This window comes from Alexandromys fortis, unplaced genomic scaffold, assembly GCF_014885135.2.
Source record: "Alexandromys fortis isolate MF-2015 unplaced genomic scaffold, M_Fortis_MF-2015_v1.1 scaffold_284, whole genome shotgun sequence".
In the NCBI taxonomy this organism is placed as follows: domain Eukaryota; kingdom Metazoa; phylum Chordata; class Mammalia; order Rodentia; family Cricetidae; genus Alexandromys; species Alexandromys fortis.
This window is the reverse complement of record NW_026068160.1, coordinates 161,430-181,845: the sequence shown is the minus strand read 5'-3', so window position 1 is coordinate 181,845 and position 20,416 is coordinate 161,430. Positions and strand designations below refer to the sequence as shown.

The following is a 20,416-nucleotide window of genomic DNA, read 5'->3' as shown; positions in this document are numbered from 1 at the left end:
GGCGCTGTGTGACCGCGCCCTGGTAGTGCAGCCCATTTCTTGAGCCCTCTTAAGTAGACTGTTCCTCTGTACTGAGGCTCCTAATTAGAATCATGTCAACCTTAGTTTCCTCGGTTACGACATGGTTATTTTCGTTTGTTTGTTGCTTCTGAATTACATTTTAAGGGACCAGCGAAATGGCTGAGTGGGTATGAGAGCTTTTTGCCACGCATGCCGTCCTGAGTTCTGAAAGGAGCCAACCACCCCCAAAACTGTTGTCCTCTGGCCTCCGTAAGAGTGCCTCTCACCCTGTTTTACTTATTTCTTTCATTTTCTGTGTACTAGTGTTTTGCCCACGTATATGTCTGTATACCACGGACATGCATCAGATCGGCTAGAACTGGAGTTACAGGTGGTTGTGAGCCACCATGTGGCTCTGGGAATCGAACTCAGACCCTCTGGAAGAGCAACAAGACAAGTGGTCTTAACTGATGATTCTTATCTCCAGGTCTCTAAATGTATTTTTGTGTGTCGGGAAGTGGATGTGGAAGTGAGTGTGTGTGTGTATGTGGGGGGGTGTCTTTCCATCCCCCCCCCCCCCCCCCCCCCNNNNCCCCCCCCCCCCCCCCCCCCCCCGTGTACAGGAGACAGGGGACAAAGCCAAGGGCTTAGCACCCGGACTTTACCAGCTGAGCCATCCCACCAGCCCATGTCTTCTGGTTTGTGAAACAGGGTGGAACTCAGAGTATAGCCCATGCTTTCTATAAATTTACAGTGTTATTATAAAGTCTGTGCTAGCCTCCTGTGTTTTGGGGTGACCCCTACTCCGGTTCCTAGCCTCCCGGAGGAGCTGAAGACCTTGGGATCAACCAGCTGCCTCCAAACCCTGCCCCCAACCCCCATGGCCTCTGTTCAAATGATTCACTTTAGAGACTTCATAGGGCAAGAAGCCGGAGCCAGAACCAAAGGCTCCTGTTGCTGAGTGGGTTCTCTGGAAACCCTTACATTTTTTCTTTTTGTTGTTTTGTTTTTCAAGACAGGGTTTCTCAATATAGCCTTGACCTGGACCCACTATGTAGACCAGGCTGGCCTCAAACTCAGAGATCCGCCTGCCTTTGCCTCTGAGTGCTGGGATTAAAGATGTTTGCCACCAATGCCCGGTCCTTCCATGTTCTTGTTTTGTTTTCTGCCCTCACCCTTATGAGGAATAGTCTCATGATCATGCTAATATCATTTCTAAGTAGTAGCTCAGCTGCACAGATGGGTCCAGGAAAGCCTCCATTTAACTAAACAAAAATTTTCATTTAAAATCCCAACACGTGGGAAGCTGTGGCAGGGGAATCTCTGTGAGTTTGAGGCTAGCCTTGGTTACTGCGTATCCAGACCCATTATCACAAAGAAATGTGTGGTACTCCCCATATAAGGTATGTGTTTGAGTTTTCTGGAAAAAATTCTCATTCTGAGGGGGAGGCAGGGCATGCTAACTTGGTCCATGTTGGGGCATATAGGTGTCAGTTTGAGAGCAAGGTTTGAAAGTTTTCATTAAAAAAAAAAAATCAAAAAACCCAACTCAATACCCTGTGAATTTTATGAAATCTCATACCAAGGAAGTAAAAGGACAGCAGGTCGCATCCTCTGGGAAGCACTTGGCTCTGGTAGCTAACAGTTGCTCTCAAAGGCGACAGCACCGCCCTGTTTCCAGAATTAGCTTCTACATGCTAGCCTGGGTCTCGGTGGGCATCTGTAGCAGCCAGAGAGACGCAAGATGAGCAAGTTATATTAAAAGTTAAATGTCCTGTGCTGAGGCTTGCGACCAACACAGCTGGACTGCTTGGGGGCGGGGGACGACACCAACTCTCTGGAACCGCCCAGAAGTGGGGGGGGGCACGACCAGGGGTAACCAGGGTGTGGACTGGCCGGGAAGGCACGCAGTGGGTTGGGCTGGGAGCGGGCCTTCGCTCGCGGCTGGCCAATCAAACACGCAGCCCTGGGTATTTTAAAAACTCAAATTAGTCATCCACGCAATTAGAAATCAAATGATAAAATGGGGGCCAGTGAGGTGACTTAGCGACTGAAAGTGTTTGACCCCAAACCTGACCTGAGTTTGAGCCTGAAGACACTCTTGATGGAAAGAAAAAACCCACTTCCAGAAGTTGTCCCCTGATGCCACACACCCATGCATGTAAACACACACACACACCACCACCACCACCCCAAATAAATTTAAAAAGAAGCTTTAAAAAAAATGTACAGATTTGGGCTGGAGAGATGACTCAGCAGTTAAGAGCACTGTGTGCTCTTCCTAAAGGTCCTGAGTTCAGTTCCCAGCAACCACATGGTGGCTCACAACCATCTGTAATGAGATCTGGTGTCCTCTTCTGGCCTGCAGGCATACATGCAGGCAGAGTACTGAGAATACTGTATACATAATAAATAAATAAATCTTTTAAAAATATTTATTTATTTATTATGTATACAATTTTCTGTCTGTGTGTACATCTCGAAAAAAAACTAAAAAAAGTACAGATTTTAAAGTAAAAAATAATAAAATGTGAAATTAATGGGATTATATGTGTTAAACCAACAAGTTTTGGGGTATTTTTAATACAATGTCATATTATAGTAGCCCAGGCTAGTTCAGAACTTGAGTGTAAAAATTCTAGCAGGAACACACAGTCTGTGGTGCTTTGTTCTGTGCAGCTCACACACTTGGGTCTTCATCCAGGATGGGCATGGGTGAAGACAGCTCTGGTTGTTCTTGGAAGCAATGGTGGGCAGAGTGGCTGAATTTGGCCACCAGAGTAGATCTCTTCTGTCTCAGACCTGAGTCTCAGCTCCTTCATCTGTAGAAATGATGACCATCACCTGGATCCCAATGTCACATGTCACAAGCTGGAGGTGGGGCCTGGGGGTCCACAAATAAGGGGGCTGGAGCAAGGGAGCAGGGCTCACAAAGCTAAAGGAACTGACTAGCCGTGGAACACAACACAGCGGACGGACCAGGCAGAAGAGCCCTGCGGAAATGCCAGCTTGCTTCTCCACGCCCAGAGAGTCCATGGGGATTCACCCATAAGGCTGTAAGTGCACGGACGGGATGGGCTCAGGTCCACCCCCGGCATATGTGGCAGGTGGAGGGACACTCAGGCTCCCTGTATGTAAGCCTGACCACACAACCGTCTTTCTGCTATATTCCCTTTATGCGAATGCATGGCTGTGGAAATTAAGCAGGCCCACATCCAAGTCAGAGTATCTGAGTTAGCTGTGACTATGTAACAAGTGAGCCCATTACAGAGTACCTGTGTTAGCTGTCACTGTGTGACAAATGAGTCAGGCTTTCCCCTGGCAGTGCCTTTGCAGACTATCACTATCTCCCCTCCCTGTGTTGATAGCAGAAAGTAACTGGCAAAACCCCCCACTGTGTCTTGGCAGGAACACAAGCCTGTTGCCATCTCGGCCCTTGTGTGTTACAACCCATGGCTTCTCCACCGTTCAACATGGTCACTTCAGATGAAGTCCATCCTGCTCCACACTACTCTTGCACACCCCTGGTCGTGGCACAGGACTTGTGAGGTACTCACGTGCTCTTTCCTGGTCCTCTGCTGGAGAGCGGGTTCTGTCGCTGGCACCAAGGATTTTGTTCAACTCTAGAATTAAGGGATAACCCTGGATCCATCTGAGGAAGGCAGCTTTAGCCTTCCCATCCTCTTTCTATGCTATAGGCAATGCAGACATGGCTAATCAACAGCTGCTCTCCACCTAGCCAGGAGCCCCTCCCAACTGCTGCTCTGTGCAGACATCACAGAGCAATGGCAGGTGGAACTCTCCTAAGGATGTATATAAGGTCTAGGGTCAGAAGCTCATCCAGGTCCCCATTTCTAGACTTAGTTTACAGTCATTTAAACCTTCTACTCTTGGAAGTAGATGGCTCAGTGGTTGAAAGCTTTTCCAGGGGATCCGGGTTCAGTTCCCAGCACCCACATGGCAGCTCACACCATCTGTGACTCCAGCTCCAGGGGATCTGACACCCTCACAGATAGACATGCAGGCAAAACACCGCTGCACATAAAATAAATAAATCATTAAAAAATATTCCACTTTCCTAGGCATGTAGGCTCAGGCACTCAGGATGCTGAGGCAGGAGGGTTGCTTGGATGGCAGACCTACATCACCGCCTCTGCTCCATTTTCTTATTTGGCCACACATCAAGGACACAGTCTTAGTCTGTTCCCTGGTTCCCTGTGATGCCATCATCTCTGGGTTCCAGCCACTTGTCTTACCTTCTGGGTCCCTCTTCCCTCTGCCATCTTTGGAGATTTTATGAGCTTCTGAGATCTCCCGAGTGGACCCCAGCCCAACCCTCTAGTACCAGGGACAACTGCCTCTCTCTCATCAGTCCCGAGAACTCCAATATCCCTGAGCACCTCACTCCAGTGCCCCTTTCAAGGAGGCCCACCCAGTCCTGTGCTAGCGTCTGCAGGGGCTGAGCCACAGCCGGGAGACTCACCTCTGTCAACTCTCTGCAGAAGGAGGCCCTGGATGACGTCCCTGCAGACACCCTCAGTGGTCAGAGCCTGGGAGCCCACGGCCAAGATGTCCCCATCCACCTCAGGCTGTTCCTAGGACCACAGACAGGAGCTTGGCTGGATTCAGGACCCACATGCTGTAACGTGTGTCCCAGTGTCAGAAATGGACTATGTCCCACACAGGCTTCCTACCTCCCAAGTGTCTCAGCTGGGACCTAGCCACCATTGCTTCCTCTGAAGGGTCCTGCTAGCATCTAGTCACAGCCATGCTTTGGGTCCCGACCTTCAGCTAGCCAGAAGGCTGGGTCCTCCCCACCCACACCCTTCTGCCTGCTTCTTCCCTCACCATCACCCTGGATGACTCCTCTCCGGACCTTTTTTTAAAAAATATTTATTTATTATGTATACAATGTTCTGGCTGCATGTATGCCTTCAGGCCAGAAGAGGGCACCAGATCTAATTACAGATGGTTGTGAGCCATCATGTGGTTGTGGGAATTGAACTCATGACCTCTGGAAAAACAGCCAGTACTCTCAACCTTTGAGCCATCTCTCCAGCCCCCTCCTCTCTGGTCCTTAACACACAAGGCCCAGTCCAACCTCAAGACCTTAGCACAGGCAGTTCTCCCTATAAACCTCGACCCATGGAGCCCACACCCGCTCTGCACCACCAGGATCAAACTCCGGGAGTGTGTGGTCAGCAAAAATTAGGGATGAACCAAGATGCAAGGGGCTTTGTCAAGGCCAGAAGTGCCCCCGTACACCCAGCCTGGGGAGCAGAGGTGGGATCTCCAACCTCCAGTGGCTTCAGGCAAGAGTGAGCACTCTGTCCCCTTCAGATGGAGAGCTCAGGTGTCCACTCACCGAGTTATAGCTCACCCCAAGCTGGCTCCACACAAAGGGCCAGAAGATTCCCAGCAGCCAGTCCCGGGTGAACCTCCACCGACTGGTCTCACTGTCCGAGGTGAGCTTCTGCAGAGAACACAACCAGCCTGTGCAGCAGCCTGCAGTACTCTAGGCCACGGCCCCCACCCACCCACTCACCTCACCTTCAGCACAAGGCCCCTGACTTTCTCCAGCTGCTCAGCTGCCTGGTCGCAGTCCAGAGTTGATGTCAGACACTTGTCGGCCAGCTGCAGGAAGGTGGTGACTGCAGCTGCCATGAGCTGTGAAGGAGGAGCCCGGATGATCCCATACCCAGGACCTCTGCTCTGGCTCAGGTGTCTAATGCCCAACATTTCCCCAGCAGCCTGGACCAGGCGCTGTCCCCTGGGCTCTAGCCTCAAGATCTCCAGCCCCCCTGGGGCGCACTCTGGGGAGCACTCTTGTGCAGTGTGCCAGGCGCCAACGGATTAGCCACAAGCTGTTCCTCCTATGCCCATGCCCTATCACTGCCTTCTGAAACATGCTGTAGCATAATCCTTTTGCACACTGTGAAGAGTTGTCACTTGAGTTGGTTTAATAAAAAACTGATTGGCTGATAACTAGGCAGTATTTTGGGGGCAGAGAGAAGGCTGGGAAGAAGGGCAAAGTCTGAGGGTCGTGAGGAGACACAGAGAAAAGAAAGATGAGCATGCCATGTTGAAAGAAGGTAGCACTACAGGGCAGAGAATAGGTAAGCAACATGGATTAATTAATTAATTAATTTTGGTTTTTCGAGACAGGGTTTCTCTGCAGCTTTGAAACCTGTCCTGGAACTCACTCTGTAGACAAGGCCTCAAACTCACAGAGATCCACCTGTCTCTGCCTCCTGAGTGCTGGGGTTAAAGGTGTGCACCAGCACTGCCTGGCCATGATTAATTTAAAATGTAAGAGTTAGCTAGTAACAAGCCCGAGCTATTGGTCAAGCATTTATAATTAATAAGAAGTCTCTGAGTGGTTATTAAGGACACAGGGAAACTCTGTCTACAAAAACTCGTCTTTCTTTCTGTTTTAGATAGGGCCTAGCATAACCTACACTGGTCTCAAACTCATTGTGAAGCTGGGGACGACCCTGGCATCCTGATCCTCCTGCTTCCCCCACCCAAGTGCTGGGCCAGGTGGGCACCATCACACCTCCATCTGGATCAGGGCTTCCAGCCTCCCCCTCTTGCCTTTATAGATAGAACTCCTAACAGCAGAGAGGGTTTTCTAAACCTTGGGTCCAGCTAAGCTCCTGCCTTTGCTCCCACACCTGCTGAGGTTCCCTACTGCCCACTGCAGACTCGCATTCGCTCCAGGCTCTGCCTGTCTACCAGCGTGGCCCATTCCTTCTTCATAAATGCACTCTCCCTCTCCTAGGGATCCCCAACATGGACTTCCCATTCTCTCTCCTCACCTGTTGCGCAAGATCTTGGGCCCCAAACACCAGGCTCTGCATCCCCAGGAAGCCAAATGGTTCTGCCAGCTGGGCCAGATGGCTTCGGTTCCTCTCTGCTTCCCGATAACAGGCTTGCATTAGCTCTGGGTCCCAAGGTATCTCCCCAAATTCATAAACCTACGTACATATGAATACCAGTCAGATGAGAAAACATCATTGGTTTACGATACTGACAGCTCAAGGTGGGCGTGTCCCTGTCGCTCACATGCTAACCTCCCTGCGCAGCCGCGTGCCAGAAGGGTTCTTGCGCAGGTGGTGAGACAGCCGGTCCATGCCCCGGATGAGGAGAGTCCGAACGGCTTGGAGTGTGGCTTCCACAAGGCTTAGCAGCGCATGGATAATCTGGGGCAGTTGCGGGTCCACCATGCGGCACAGGCAAGCCTCTAGGGGGTCCCGGATCTCCGCTGAGGGGAAATGTGGACCAGGAGTTTTCTCCACCAGGCACTCAGTAGATGCAGGAGGAGCAGGGACCTCAGCCTGGACAGCTGGGTACCCATTTTACAGCTGAGGACACTGAAACTAGGAGCAGTGAGACCTGGCCCAAAGGCACAGGCTGAAGAAGCTCAGTGTGTTTCAAAGGAGACCCCGCAAGGCCACTGCTACCTCGTGTGTCCCTACCTAGCCCACAATTTAATAGGCCGGGGTCTCCCCAGGCTCTAGGCTTCGTCTTCTCATCCACTGCCTTCTGGCTAGAATCCAGCGTCAGACTCTAATCCTCAACAGCTGCTTCCCTTTCACAAGTCTATTTCTCAGGGCCCGTGCCACCCCTATTAGGCCCCGCCTTCCGCCGGCAAGACCCCACCCCTTTTAGCAAATTGCCATCCAACAGGCTAGCTCCACCGATTCAGCTCCATACGACCTACCCCCACTATTACTAGCAGGCCCAACTCCTGAAGCTCCACACCCGTTCCCGCAGCCCCCGCCCCTACATTTTCTGACCCCGCCCTTCATCCTCCTACTCCATCACTCCCAGGCCCCTCCCCTCGCTCCGTGGCCCCGCCCTAGCTCTCCTGGATCCACTCTCACTCCTAGCCTCTCGCCCAACACCACCAACCATGCGGCCTCCCCCACCTCTCACCCGGCCCATTACCCAGCCCGCCCCCCACCTTCTAGTCTCCGAGCCCTTTGCGCTCGCTGCTGCAGGATCTGCTCGAGTTCTGCTCGCACCGTCCTCTCCAGCTTCGCTAGCAGTGCATCCTTTTCCGGCTGGAAGGCACGCAGCCCTGCAGATACCCTGGCCAGGACGGCCGCGTGCACAGCGTCGAGGAACTGCAGAGTCGAGGGCGGTGTGGGCGAGCACGTGAGACTCCCTTCTCTCCCCCTCCCCCCCCGCCACGCCCACTCCGCACCTCCGAGCAGGCCCGGGCCCGGGCGCGTCCAGTGCTGCGCAGGCTCCGTAGCGTCTGTGCGCGTAGAGCAGGTAACAGCTCCCGCATCAGCTCGGCGCTCAGCACCTATAGGGGAAGCATGGGGGTGTAGTGTGCGACGGGTGGTGGAACCTGCCCGGGCCTGAGGGACACCGCTCACCTCCGCATCAGAGCCCAGTGTTGCGTCGTCACCACCGGCAAAGCCCCGACGTCGTCGATAGAGCTGCACGGTGTCCAGGAAGGCACAGGCCGCCGGCGCCCGGCTGCGCTGCAGGACTGAAGATGCCTTTAGCCGGGCACTGTGCTCCAACCCTCCCCAGGGAACCCCGCACCTACACCCATCGTCCTCTCGCGCCCCACCTGCGCCCTGGAACGCACCGGTGGCTCTCAGCCGGATGGCACCCTGCAGGCCGAGCCTCCAGGCGCGCTGCGCCCCCCTCGTGTGTGCACAGAAGCAGAGGTGGGCCCGGAACGGGTGCACGAGGAAGAGCGGGAAGTTCACTGGCTCCTCCAGCACCCTCAGCGGTTCCTCCTGGGCGAGGTCTCCTGAAAGCAAGACAGCAGCCTGAAAGAACTGGTGTGACTTCGGGGCCAACTGGGGCTTTAGAGCAAAAGCTGTCTCAAAGATTAAACACAGCAGAAGCCCTAGTACTACATGCGCCCGGCAAGATGAACTCTATCGTTGTGGAACAGGTGAACGGGAACAGAGAAGGAGAAACTCGAAACCCAGGACCCCATCTGACGGTCTGTGCACCATGCCCCAAGCCTGCACACTGCTTCCCACTATGTCTGTCTCCTTGCATGTTTACTGACACTGGGTTTTATGGTTTTTTAAAAAAAAATTATATTTAACCATCTGTATGTGTTTGTTTATGTGTGTGTAGGTGCTTGAGGTCAGAGGTGCCAGATGCCCTGGAGCTGGAGTTCCAGGCAGTTGTGAACAGCCTGAGTGGGTGCTGGGAATCTAACTCTGATTCACTGAGCCATCTTTCCAGCCCCGTTTTTTTGTATTGCTTTGTTACTTTTTTTAAAAATTTTGTTTTTTGTTTGTTTGTTTTCCAAGACAAGGTTTCTGTAAAACAGCCCTGCCTGTCCTGAAACATATTCTATAGAGCAGGCTGGCCCTGAACTCAGAGCTCTTCCATCCTCTGCCTCCCGAGTGCTGGGAGTAAAGGCGTGTGCCACCAGCGTTACTTTCGTTGTTCCTTAGACTCTTAGCTATTCGGGTTTTGTTCCATTGGCTTTACTGGTGTCCTCCCAGGGACAGTGGGTGGCACTTTTCCTTCACAGAGCAAGAGTTCTTGCTCAAGGATCAACAATTCATCCACCAAGGGACAACTGTAACATCTGTAGACACTGCAAGTCACACTGTGGGCAGGAAGTTGCTTCTGTTACTAGACAGAGGAGAACCAAGTCAACTTCACCAAGTGCACAGGGGGTGGGATGGCCACAGGACGCGGAGGAAGGAAAACTAAGGGAACCCAGGAATCCTTACCAGAGGAGCTTGGGCAGAGGTCATCCAAAAGGCACAGGTATTCACGTTGGGAAGTGAGCAGTGTGTACCCTGTCAGGGCTGTGGAGCCCAGGGTACGGCCCCCAGACTCATACTCCTGTGACCAAAGACATGAGACCACACTGAGGTTCCCCAGGAGAGGCAAGTCGGCAAACTCCCAAAGCACTCCCTACCTCTCTGGGCAATGAGCAACTCAGGATCTTAGCATATTACTGACCAGCGCTCTGCCACTGAGCCACGCCCCCAGCCCTCACTGGGGATTCTAGGCAGGGGCTCCAACCCTGAGCCACGCCCCCATTTCCTCATTGGGAGATCCTAGGCAGAGGCTCCACCTCTGAACCACGCCCCAGCCCCTCACTGGGGGATTCTAGGCAGGGGCTCCACCCCTGAGCCACGCTGCCAGTCCCTACACTATCCCAGGTTGCAGTTCTGGTCGTCTCACCTCCTTTCGGCTAAACCATTCCAGGCGTCCATCCCCACGCAGGACACAGAAGGTGGGTTGCCATTGTGGCGGGTGGCCCCACAGCAGGGTCAAGGGTCCTTGGTGCTCCCGGACTCTAGGCAGCTTCTGCAAAGGGATGCCAGCTGTCGTTGGCTCTAGAGCAGGATTTAGGGTTCCCTGAACTGTGCCCAAGTTTCAGTTCCCACCAAAAGCAGGGCACTCAGCTTCTTCTTTAAAAAAAAAAACCATTTAATTGGTTAACTGGGACAAGATCTGACTCTGGTACCCTAGGAAAACCACCAACTGCCTGGTCCTAGTGACCCTCCTTCCTCAGTTCCCCCAAGTAGTCAGTCTATAGGCAGCCTGGGCTACAGAGACCCAAAGGAAAACTTGTCACGTAGGTTTGGTCACACATACCCACCACCCTCCAAGGCTTTAGGCAGCAGCTGCCATCAGAACCTGTCAGCCTGTCAGCCCAGCACCAGAAGGCTGAGGCAGGAAGGTCAGGAGTTCAAGGTCAGCCTCAGACACACTGCAAATTTGAACTGAACTGTAGCAGGTATGAGGATGCCCTGCAAGGGACAGGGAGAGTCCCAAGCTGTGACCTCTGCCCACAGAGCCTCCCCACAGCAGGGAGGGAAGGGAGCCGCCGGGGAACCTCAGGTTCTGGTCACTGTGCCATGTGGCCTGCAGGAGCTCGCTCTACCTCTGTGGGTCCTGACTATGCCAGGGTAGGGGACAGAAGGAGGCCATGGGGGGAGTCTCAGTGGCTACAGTTCCAGGCTGTCTGATCTTACAATCCCTGAAGTGCCAAGAGCAGGGTCAGAGGGACAAAGGGGTCCTATCAAGGAGTGTCTTCCTGGTGCTGTGCTTGCAATAGCAGGGCAGACACACGCAGAAGCAGCCCTGCCCCCTGGCTTCTTCCCAGGCTTGCCCACCTCAGGGCCTCTGCACACGTGACCCCCGCAGGGAACACCCTTCTCCAGGCCTCCTCTGCCTGCCTCCACCTCCCCAGCTCCATGTCCCCAGTCTCATGTCACCGAACTCAGAGAGGGACACAACCACAGCTGGTGCCTGGCAGGGAGCCCCATCCTCAGTGACACGCACTTTGGTGTGGGAAAGCTGGCATCCGGCTGGCTCCTGGGGTTCCAGTTCTCTGGAGATCTGCCTCAGCATGGCTGCCGCCAGCTGCCTGCGGTAACAGGGCAGGAAGGCCCTTAGCAGGCCGTCCACCTGACCTGTGGGGGAGAAGGGACCAACACTGTGGCCAGGGGACCAGCCTGTCATCTCAGGCCAAGCTGGCCAACCCTGGCACAGGCGAGACCCTGCCTCAATGAATGTGGTGGGAGGAAGCCTAAGAGGACAACACATACACACACACACACACACACACATACACACACACACACACAAAGTATCTCCATCCAAGGATATTGTGCCTCGGAGAATGAGGCCCAGAGAGGGGGATTCACTTGCCCAACAGCACACAGCAAATGCAGGTAGCAGTCAGTGTTGGGACTTTGCATGCGCTGTTCCCCTTCCCCAGTGCTATTCCCATACTCATTGCCAACTGCACACCCTCTTCCAACCTGGCCTAGCCACCTCCCCTTGGGGGACAGCCACCAAATCCTGTTCGATTGTCCAGCCCCACTCTCCAAGGACCAGCAGAGGACAGTACAGGGAGTCTCAGTGCCAGTTCATGCAGCCAGGCCTCCCAGCCATGAGGACCCCCGCCCTCAGTGGGCCCTCGAGTCCCCTAACAAATAAAACATGTCACATCTCACGTTTCATTTTCTTTTCAGACAGGGTCACATGTAGCAACAGCTGCCCTGGAACTCACTGTTCAGTCCAGGCTGGCCTCGAACTCAGAGATCTGTCTCCCGAGTGCTAGGATGACAGGCCTGTGCCACTACCCTCAGCTACTCGAGCTTCACTTACATCTGGAATCTTCCAAAGCCAGGCAGGGGTGATGCACATCTTTAATCCTGGCCCATGGGACACAGAGGCAGGCAGATCTCTGAGTTTGAGGCTAAGGTCTACAGAACAACTTCCAGGCCAGCCTGGTCTACAGAGAGAAACCCTGTCATGAAACATTCAACAACAACAACAACAAAAAAAAAACCCTGGACTTTTCCAACCCAAGGCAGGACGGTGACAACAAGACGTTTGGTGCCAGGAGCCATGCCAGTGTGGCCTCCCGCTGCAGCGGGACCCCTCTGCTCACCCCTCAGCTGCTGCTGCTGCCGCTTGTCCAGGGGGCTGGAGGGCCGCACCCCCATCCTGTCGCTGTGTGGAGCTATCCTGGGTCCCACTGCTCAGGGTGCTGAGTGTCCCAAGTTCCAGGAGGGTAGTGCCACCAGTACAACCCTCTGCCCCTTCCTGTCTGCACCTGCCTCCTCCTGCCCCTGGGGACAGGCTGGACCAGGACTGAGGGTTTCTGTGGGGGACAGTGGGGACCGCCCCAGGGGAAACCAAAGCAGTGTGGGAAAAACAAAGCCCTGGCACAGGTGGCCAGGGTGGGGCGGCACATCTCTGCCATCCCAGCACTCAGAAAGCAGAGGCAGGGGGATCAGGAGTTTAGGTCCTGCAGGCCAGCCTGGGCTACATGAAGTCCTGTCTACAAAAGAAACAGACAGCTGACTGAACAAATGAACGGCCTGAGGCACGGGCTGTCAATGTGTGGAAAACAACCCCCATCTGCCCACGAGGGAAGATGACCCCTTAAGCAATTTTATTTTCTTCCCTTTCCGGAGGCTAGAACGCGGGCACGGCAGACGGAACATTAGCAGTCGCCTTGGAGTATGGGGCAGAACCTATGCCGCAGTGTATGGGCACAGCAGAGATGTCCCCTTGAGACAGGGATGGGCAACAGTAATGTCCCGCAGGGCTGCTCACACGGGGTCCTCACGCCCACACGTCACTTTCCTTTCAACGGTCTCAGCTTGTGCCCTTGGCTGTCAGAAGTCCCCAGCAGGGCAGCTTTCTTCCCGGCCTGCCCCACTTCCTCATTGTCACAGCCGAGGAGTCCTCAGGGACCGCACACCAACAGAAACTTCACCTCTGTGGTTCCATGCCAAGTTAGCTCAGGGAGGTTTCAATTCCCGCCTCAGGCCTGGCTTGTGTGACCTTCCCGGGGATGCCCCTCAGAACCCCACACTCATCCAGGCCCACCAGCCTCCCCAACTAGGTCCCCAGGACTGGGAGGGCTCAGGGCACATCAGGCCATTGATGTACACATCCATTTCATGCACACGGAGGCTGCTAAAGCTCCAGCCGTTATGCCCACATTTCTGCTTCTGTAAGAGGAGGTGGGGAGAAACTGTCTAAGGGGACATCCCAACAGTCACCTCAGATACTTCTCTCGTTGTTACGTGACTCTGCGGCATCATCAAGGGAAGCTCAAGGCTCTGAGCAGGCCTGCAGGGAGACTGAGGCACTGGCTGGGGTGCCAGGTGAACCCTGGCATGTTCCCTCAGCCTATCTCCCGTCTACCATAGTGGTCACACGGCTGGAACACAAGCAGCCACGAGGTACCCGTGAGCCAGTCCTGCGCTTGGAACTGAAAACGACCCTTTCTTCATTCTGATGTGTGCACTGCGGGGCCAGAAGCCCAGACTCCACATTTCTCTGAGGCCCCATGTGCTGTCAGCCGCACCCAGCGCACTGCCTGGCCCCACCCTCCGCCACCAAAAACCACAGGGACCAGAGTTCCAGAACGCTCCGTTTAATTCTCAGTTGGCTCGCTCCCGCGGCCCCTGGAGGCTTTTCCAGAAAGCCCGGGGCAGAGGCCGGGGGCCAGCCCCAAAGTGCCCACGCGTGTGTACCCCGCGCTACAGCGTGGAATGCTTCTCGAAGGGCACCGACAGCAATCGTGCGGCCGCCTCGTCCAGGAACCAGCAGAGGGCGCCCGTGCGCGGCTGCACCATGGTGGCGGGCAGCGAGCTGTCTTTGTCCTCCAGGATGCGCTGTGTGAGAGACCCGGGACCCACCTCAGACCCCAGCGCGGACAGAGGGGGCGGACTGGGATCTGTTTGGATGTAGGGACAGGCACCCGCGGGTTCTAAAGCTCCGTGGAACAGGTTTGTTTGCTGTTCTATTAGGAGGAGGCAGGGCGTCATGTAGCCCAGGCAGGCCTTGAACTTGCTATGTAGCAAGGATGGTCCTCCTCTTTCTGCCTCCCCAGTATGGGGACAACATGTGGTGCTGGGAACTGAACTCAGGTTGTCTGAGAACTCAAAGTCTGAACTTAAGTTTGGTGGCAAGCCCATTTACCCACTAAGCCGTCTTACCCCCTTTTTTTTTCTTTTTGTATGTGGGTGCTTTTCCTGCGTGTATGTGCACCATGTGAATGCCTGGTGCCCCAGAGGCCAGAAGAAGGCACCTGAACCCCTGGACTAGCGCTACAGGTGGTTGTGACCTGCCATATTGGTGCTGTGAATCGAACCTGAGTCTTCAGGAAGGGCAGCAGGTCCTCACCACTCCATGTGCCACCTTTCCATCCCAGGCTTTATTATTATTATTATTATTTTAAATGTGTTTGGTGTCCCTCTCTATCACCCTGTACCTTATTCCCTTGTACGGGGTCCCTCACTGAGCCTGGAGCTAGGCCAGCAGCCATCAAGTCTTGGGCATCCTGTCCCCAAAAGGGGCTAGAGACACAAATGGCCACACCAGCAGTCACTTGGGAGCAGGGCCTGTCATCTCTGCAGACTCCCCTCTCATATTCCATCCCGTGACCACCCTTCTGACCTCCCATGACCGCCCTTCTGACCTCCCATGACTGCCCTTCTGACCTCCCATGACCGCCCTTCTGACCTCCCATGACTGCCCTCTGATCATCTGTGACCGCCATGATCCCCCGTGTCTGCCCCGTGATCCCCCGTGTCTGCCCCATGATCCCCTGTGTCCGCCCCGTGATCCCCCGTGTCAGCCCCGTGATCCCCCGTGTCCTCCCGTGCCCACCCCTTACCTTCAGCACAGCTGCCTTGCCTTCCCCTGTGGCCACGAAGATGATACTCTGGGCTGCATTCAGCACAGGGAGCGTCAGGGTCACCCTCTGCGGTGGTGGTTTTGGGGAGTCACTGATGGGAGCCACAATCTTCTCTTGCTCCTGGGGGAGGAAGGCCAATGGGGATAGGTCATGCCTACCCTTGCGCTGTATCTGTGGACGGAACCTGAACTCGCCAACCCCACCCAGGCACCAAGTGTACAGTGTCGGCAGGTCTTCCTTTGATAATCCTTTGAGTTCTTACTCTGTGACCCAGGCTGCCCTCAACTTCACTGCGAGCTTCGTGCCCCTTCCCAAGTGCTGGGATGACAGGCATTTGCCACCATGTCCAAGGAGTCTGAGGCTCAGCAGGTCAGGGCTGGGAGAGAATCCCCATGCTCACCTGTAGGAGGGGATGACCAGGGAAGAGCGAGCATGTGTGGCCGTCAGGGCCCACCCCCAGGATCAGCAGGTCAAACACGGGGACAGTGTCTCCTTGGAAGGCCTGAAGGGGAAGATGGTGGTGTGTGCAGGGCTCAGAGGTCACACAGAAGGAAGCTGGAGCCAGGTTTCCATGTCTGGGTTCCTCAGCAAGAGCATCACATTCTCTACAGAGTAAGTGACCACCTGGCACTGGGCAGCTCTGGCATGGCATGAGGGCTGTGGTGTTTGAGTTGAGAGTCACCCTCAGGCTGGTCTGACATCTGGCCAGGCTCCTGCCTCAGCCCAAGTGCTGGGTCACAGACATGCTATCACACTATTTTGATCCAGACTCAATTTCCCTTTCAATGACCAGGAACCTGGGGTCTGAAGATGTGAGACCCCAGCCCGAGTCTCCCTGCAACTGGTCACCCCCTCAGAGCCACAGCTTGTGTCCCCAAGTCTTCTACGGCTTCTCCACCTGTTCTGGGACCCACCTGCCTCAGCTTCCCGGCATAGTCCTCTGCAGCGTCCTCCACGGGCAAGGCAGGATTGACAGTGAGGACCTGGCTGTCTGGGATGAGCAGCTTTGAGAGCAGGTGTGTCTGTGGAAGAGGAAGGGACAGTCAGCGAGTGACCCGACAGCAGCATCAAGTGCCTGGCACAGTACTGTCCAGACAGGGGCTTGTCTAAAGCTAGAAACCCTGTGTCACTCACACTGGGCTCTGCTCCACCGCCTGGCTGACTCCCCAGGCTGCCTGGGGCTCCCTATCTTAGGGACCAAGCTTGGCTGCATCGAGCATGCAGCTGGCACCTGGTGGGCCCCTGGGAAGACGGTCCTCATTGACTTCCAGGGCCTTGGAGAACTGGGCACCGCCTAGCCTGTGTCTCCATGTCCAGCTTAGTGGAGCAGGTAGAGGCTTGCAGCGAATGGCAAAACGCCAGGTACCCTAGGCAGATGGGGAGAGTGGTGATGCTGTACCAGCCAGAGTTCAGGACGCTAAGGGCCCTGAATGGGGACGAGATGAGCACAGGCTCCAGGCTGAAGGCCACAGGAAGGTGTGTGAAACAGGAAGGCAGAGCTGGACCAGGCAGCCTCCGGGCAAGACACCCTCATTGTGTCAGGACCACCTACGGAACCCTAACACCAAATCAACAGACTCCATCTGCCTGCTGGTGAAATCCTGTGTCTCTGGGTTGCCTTGATCAAAGACAGAGGGACCTACTTAGCGATCCTTTCTTACATGGGTAGCATCAAAATGGGCTCATTTAGCATAGGCTGGCCTCCATCCTCCTGGCTCTAGCTCCCAGTGCTGGGAGTACAGGTGTGCACTATCGTGCTTGGTTTATAGGACGTTCAGATGGAACCCAGGACCCTGTGTATTTTAGACAATCACTCTACCAACTGAGCCTTGAGCTCAGTACCCACAGCCCACCATCCAATGAAGTTCTTGGGCAGGCACTGCGTTCAAAGTCATGCATTTCAAAACTGAGGCCCTAAATGAGAGACCTGCATCTTCTGGTCTGTTTCCCCACCTTGAAGTGAGTGTGGTGGCCCCTGCCTCTAGGTCAATGACAGTGGGCGATCCTCCCCAAGGGGGCAGTGGCAGACACCCAGGGGTGCTCAGAGCTCAGTCTTCCATGCCTCAGTTTCCCTGTGTGTGAATCAGGGCGCTCTGAACCCTATAAGGGGCCAGGTGGCCGTCAGATCCCAGGCTGCTCATGTTAGAGATGAGGAAACTGAGGCCCAACACACCCTGGACACCAGACGCAGGGTGAGCGCACCAACAGCCACGGCCTGCAAGGCCCCATAGCCGGGACGCAGCCCTCTGGAAGATGCGGGCTGGCGGGGGCCCTTCAGGCCAGGCTTGGGTGGACGTCACTGCACATTCCGCAAGACCCAGGGCGACCCGTAGCCCGCGCGTAGGCGTTGAAGCAGCTCCTGGGCATTTCCTCAGCAGGCGGAGCCGGCTAGACGTGGCCCGCGGCGGCCCCCGTAGTCCGCACTTCCTCAGCGGACGGGACCGGCTCCGCGTGGCCCGCGACGGCCGCCGTAGCCGGGCAGTGCGCGTCCCCGCAACGCTCACCCGGTAGAGGCCGTACGTGCTCTCGGCGTGCTCGAAGGGCACGAGGCGCTCGTCGCAGAAGCCGAGCGTCCAGCGCGCGAAGCTGTCGGGCCCGGCGGGAGCGACGGCGGCGGGCAGATCCCGGGCCAGCATGGAGACCAGGCTGCCGCCCGACAGGCCGAGCGCGAAGCGGCCACGGTTCCCTTCCAGGCAGCTCGCGGCCCGCTGCGCTACCAGCTGCGCCAGCGACGCGCCCAACTCTTGCGGGCTGGAGAAGACCGAGATGAGACCAGGCGCGGACGCGGCCATGGCTGCAGCGGGGAAGCCGCCAGTGCGCCTGCGCGATGGCCGAACTACCCTGGGTCCCAGAGCTTTGAGCCTGGGCTCTGGGCGCATGCGCAGATGATGCCTCGCCCGGGCCGGGCCGGCTGTTCCGGGAACCCCAGTGCACTCCGGGCTCTGGGGTGGTGGGCGGGGCACGCCTTGGTGGCACCGATTGTCCTTCCCCGGTCGGAGTGCGCGGTGACTGGCGTGCAGCTGCACAGAGTGGGCCAACTTCTGCATCACAGAGTCGCACCTGCACTCGGTGACCAGGGCAGGAGGCTGGCTGTGAGTGAGTTCGACGCCAGGTTGGGCTAAGGAGTGGGATTCTATTCCACATACCCAGACGTCGGCGCACCTGTCCGGCCCTCCCTACTTTCCGGTCCTGGCCAGACTCGCCTTTCTGGTTAAACCTAGCAGGTGCTGTGGTTTGTGGCCCTCAGCCCACAGCTGCCCGCCGAAGAGAGAACTCCGCAGGACAGTTCTGAACATCCTGTTGCTTTTGGATGTGAAACTGCCCCCACTCGTGCGCGTGAACAGGTGTCTCCCAGCTGCTCGTTCTATTTTGGGAAATACGGAAACCTTTGAGACTGTTAAGATCATTGACCCAAGTAGATCAGCCAGGGTGTGAATATTGGAGGTGACCCCAGCTGCTTCCACCAGGAAGACCCACATAACCCTTCTCTATTTCCCCCTCTGTTTTTACTTACTTTTTATGTGTACACGGGTGTACTGTAGCACGTGCTTGCAGAGGCCAGGAAAGGGCATGGGATACCCCAGACTGAGTTTGACCTGTGGACCTCAGTGTGGGTGGTGGGAAGTCGATCAGTGCTCTTAAGCACTGAGCCTAGCAACCAGAGGAGTGCCTGGTGCTGTGTGAGCCTAACACTGCTGAACTCGGGAAACCTCATTCCAGGGGCCCATGCATGCTGAGCCCAGGCTGGACCACTTGGGTGTACCCCATACTCAAACCTACCGCTTTCTGAGTGCCAGTGTGAGAATACAAGTGGCAGGTTACACTCCATGAAACATTGCAAGTAAATGTTTTTCGTTTTGGTTTGGTTTCCAAAGACAAGATTTCTCAGTGTGGACCTGGCTGTCCTAGAACTTGGTATATAGACCAGGCTGGCCACGAACTGGCAGAGATCCACCTGCCTCTGCCTCCTGAGTACTGGGACTAAAGGCATGAATTCCACTCCTGGTGTGTAAGTACATTTTAAAAATATTTAGGCCAGATGCGGTGACACACACCTCTAATCCCAGCACTAAGGAAACAGGCTGTCAGGTCTCTGAATTCGAGGCCAGCCTAGTCTACATAGTGAGTTGCAGGCCAGCCAGGACTATATAATGAGAGCCTGCCCTGATGGAGGTTGAGGGGGTTTAGATTGTTCAAGATGGCTCAGTAAGTAAAGACACTCTAAAGCCAGACAGCCTGAGCTCAGGTATTCACAGAAGTGATGTGGACAAATTGAAGTGTCTACACTCACTCCAAACCGCATGTCTGAACACATCAGTTTGTGTTTACAGGGGTTTGTACCGGCTGCACGGTTCTGGTGACAGCATGGAATGCCCATATAAAAGCATCACAAGTGCTGAGAGGATTCCTGTCTTCCAGCGTCACTGTGGTGCCAGGAGAATTGTCTAGTTCCACAATAGCCTGGATAATACCCAGACATGGCTCAAAAGCAAGATGAAGGGGCTTAAGAATTCCCCAGTGAGGGCCTGGGGGCACAGCCTAGCCAGGGTACTGCTTTGTGAAAATCTCCTGGGGAGGAGGAGGGAAGAGATAGTGTGCCAAGAAACCCTCAGTGTGAATCCCGTGGATTGGCTCACAGGCCTGTCCTTCCATGAGAGTTAATAATGGGTGCCTCTCAGGTGGGAAGGGCAATTAGCTATTTTTCTAATTTAAAATTGAGGCTTTAAAAAAATATTGGTGTCCATGTTTTCTTCTGGCTGCTTTAAAGTGGGATGTTATTGTGGGATCAGGGTTGCCAGGGACTTTACACCCTAATGTCTCCCAAGGGCTGAGGACACGTGTCCTTGCTCAACTGCCTATCCCTTCACTGTGCAGCCTGGCTGGCTGGAAGTGGATGTTCCTTCTAGAACACAGGTCCAAACAGTGTCATGCACTGAGACAACACACACACCCTTGGGCCCTTTTCTTGCTAGCTGTGCCTGCTGTCAACTTCACTGCTGCTTTGTCAGATGTACAGGGAACAGTGCACACCCCAGGGCTGGGCTCGGGGTCAGAAGGCTGCGTTACCCACATGCCCTGTCCTCCACCACCTTGGTACTTCCTGGTACCCACAGACAGATGCATCATCCTGCCCTGGGACACCAAGGTCCAGGGATAGGGCATCCTCGGGAGCTGGAGAGAAACAGACTGAATGACTGCTTGGTACACCTTCTGGGAGCTCCCTTGGTCTGTAAATGCTGACCT

At 55.1% G+C, this 20,416-nt stretch overlaps 2 protein-coding genes across 10 annotated transcripts; both read right to left on the bottom strand.

The window, feature by feature from the left end:
- Positions 1-1,614: 1,614 nt before the first annotated feature.
- Positions 1,615-13,102, bottom strand: Niban3 (niban apoptosis regulator 3). 8 transcript variants are annotated; one of them, XR_007589472.1, is made up of 15 exons: positions 12,407-13,102; positions 11,290-11,420; positions 10,183-10,308; positions 9,723-9,837; positions 8,388-8,773; positions 8,210-8,314; positions 7,967-8,129; positions 7,074-7,264; positions 6,819-6,977; positions 5,551-5,667; positions 5,366-5,473; positions 4,484-4,595; positions 3,558-3,623; positions 2,775-2,884; positions 1,615-1,848 (listed from the first exon to the last, which is right to left on the bottom strand). XR_007589472.1 is itself a non-coding variant. In XM_050127713.1 (15 exons), exons 1-14 carry the CDS (start codon positions 12,459-12,461, stop codon positions 2,819-2,821), a joined length of 1,860 nt encoding a protein of 619 aa, XP_049983670.1. In that variant the 5' UTR covers positions 12,462-13,102; the 3' UTR covers positions 1,615-1,848; positions 2,775-2,818. The 8 variants fall into 8 exon arrangements, 7 of the variants coding, with proteins under 7 accessions (XP_049983670.1, XP_049983674.1, XP_049983672.1 ...); XM_050127713.1 differs by having other exon boundaries at positions 2,775-2,844; XM_050127716.1 differs by lacking the exon at positions 1,615-1,848 and having other exon boundaries at positions 2,521-2,844; positions 8,388-8,503; positions 8,606-8,773.
- Positions 13,103-13,890: 788 nt separating this feature from the next.
- Positions 13,891-19,793, bottom strand: Pgls (6-phosphogluconolactonase). 2 transcript variants are annotated; one of them, XM_050127696.1, is made up of 5 exons: positions 17,677-18,314; positions 16,087-16,194; positions 15,573-15,674; positions 15,152-15,292; positions 13,891-14,147 (listed from the first exon to the last, which is right to left on the bottom strand). In XM_050127696.1, the coding sequence occupies exons 1-5, from the start codon at positions 18,217-18,219 to the stop codon at positions 14,013-14,015; spliced, it is 1,029 nt and encodes a 342-aa protein (XP_049983653.1). In that variant the 5' UTR covers positions 18,220-18,314; the 3' UTR covers positions 13,891-14,012. The 2 variants fall into 2 exon arrangements, with proteins under 2 accessions (XP_049983653.1, XP_049983654.1); XM_050127697.1 differs by lacking the exon at positions 15,573-15,674 and having other exon boundaries at positions 17,677-19,793.
- Between the last annotated feature and the right edge of the window lie 623 nt (positions 19,794-20,416).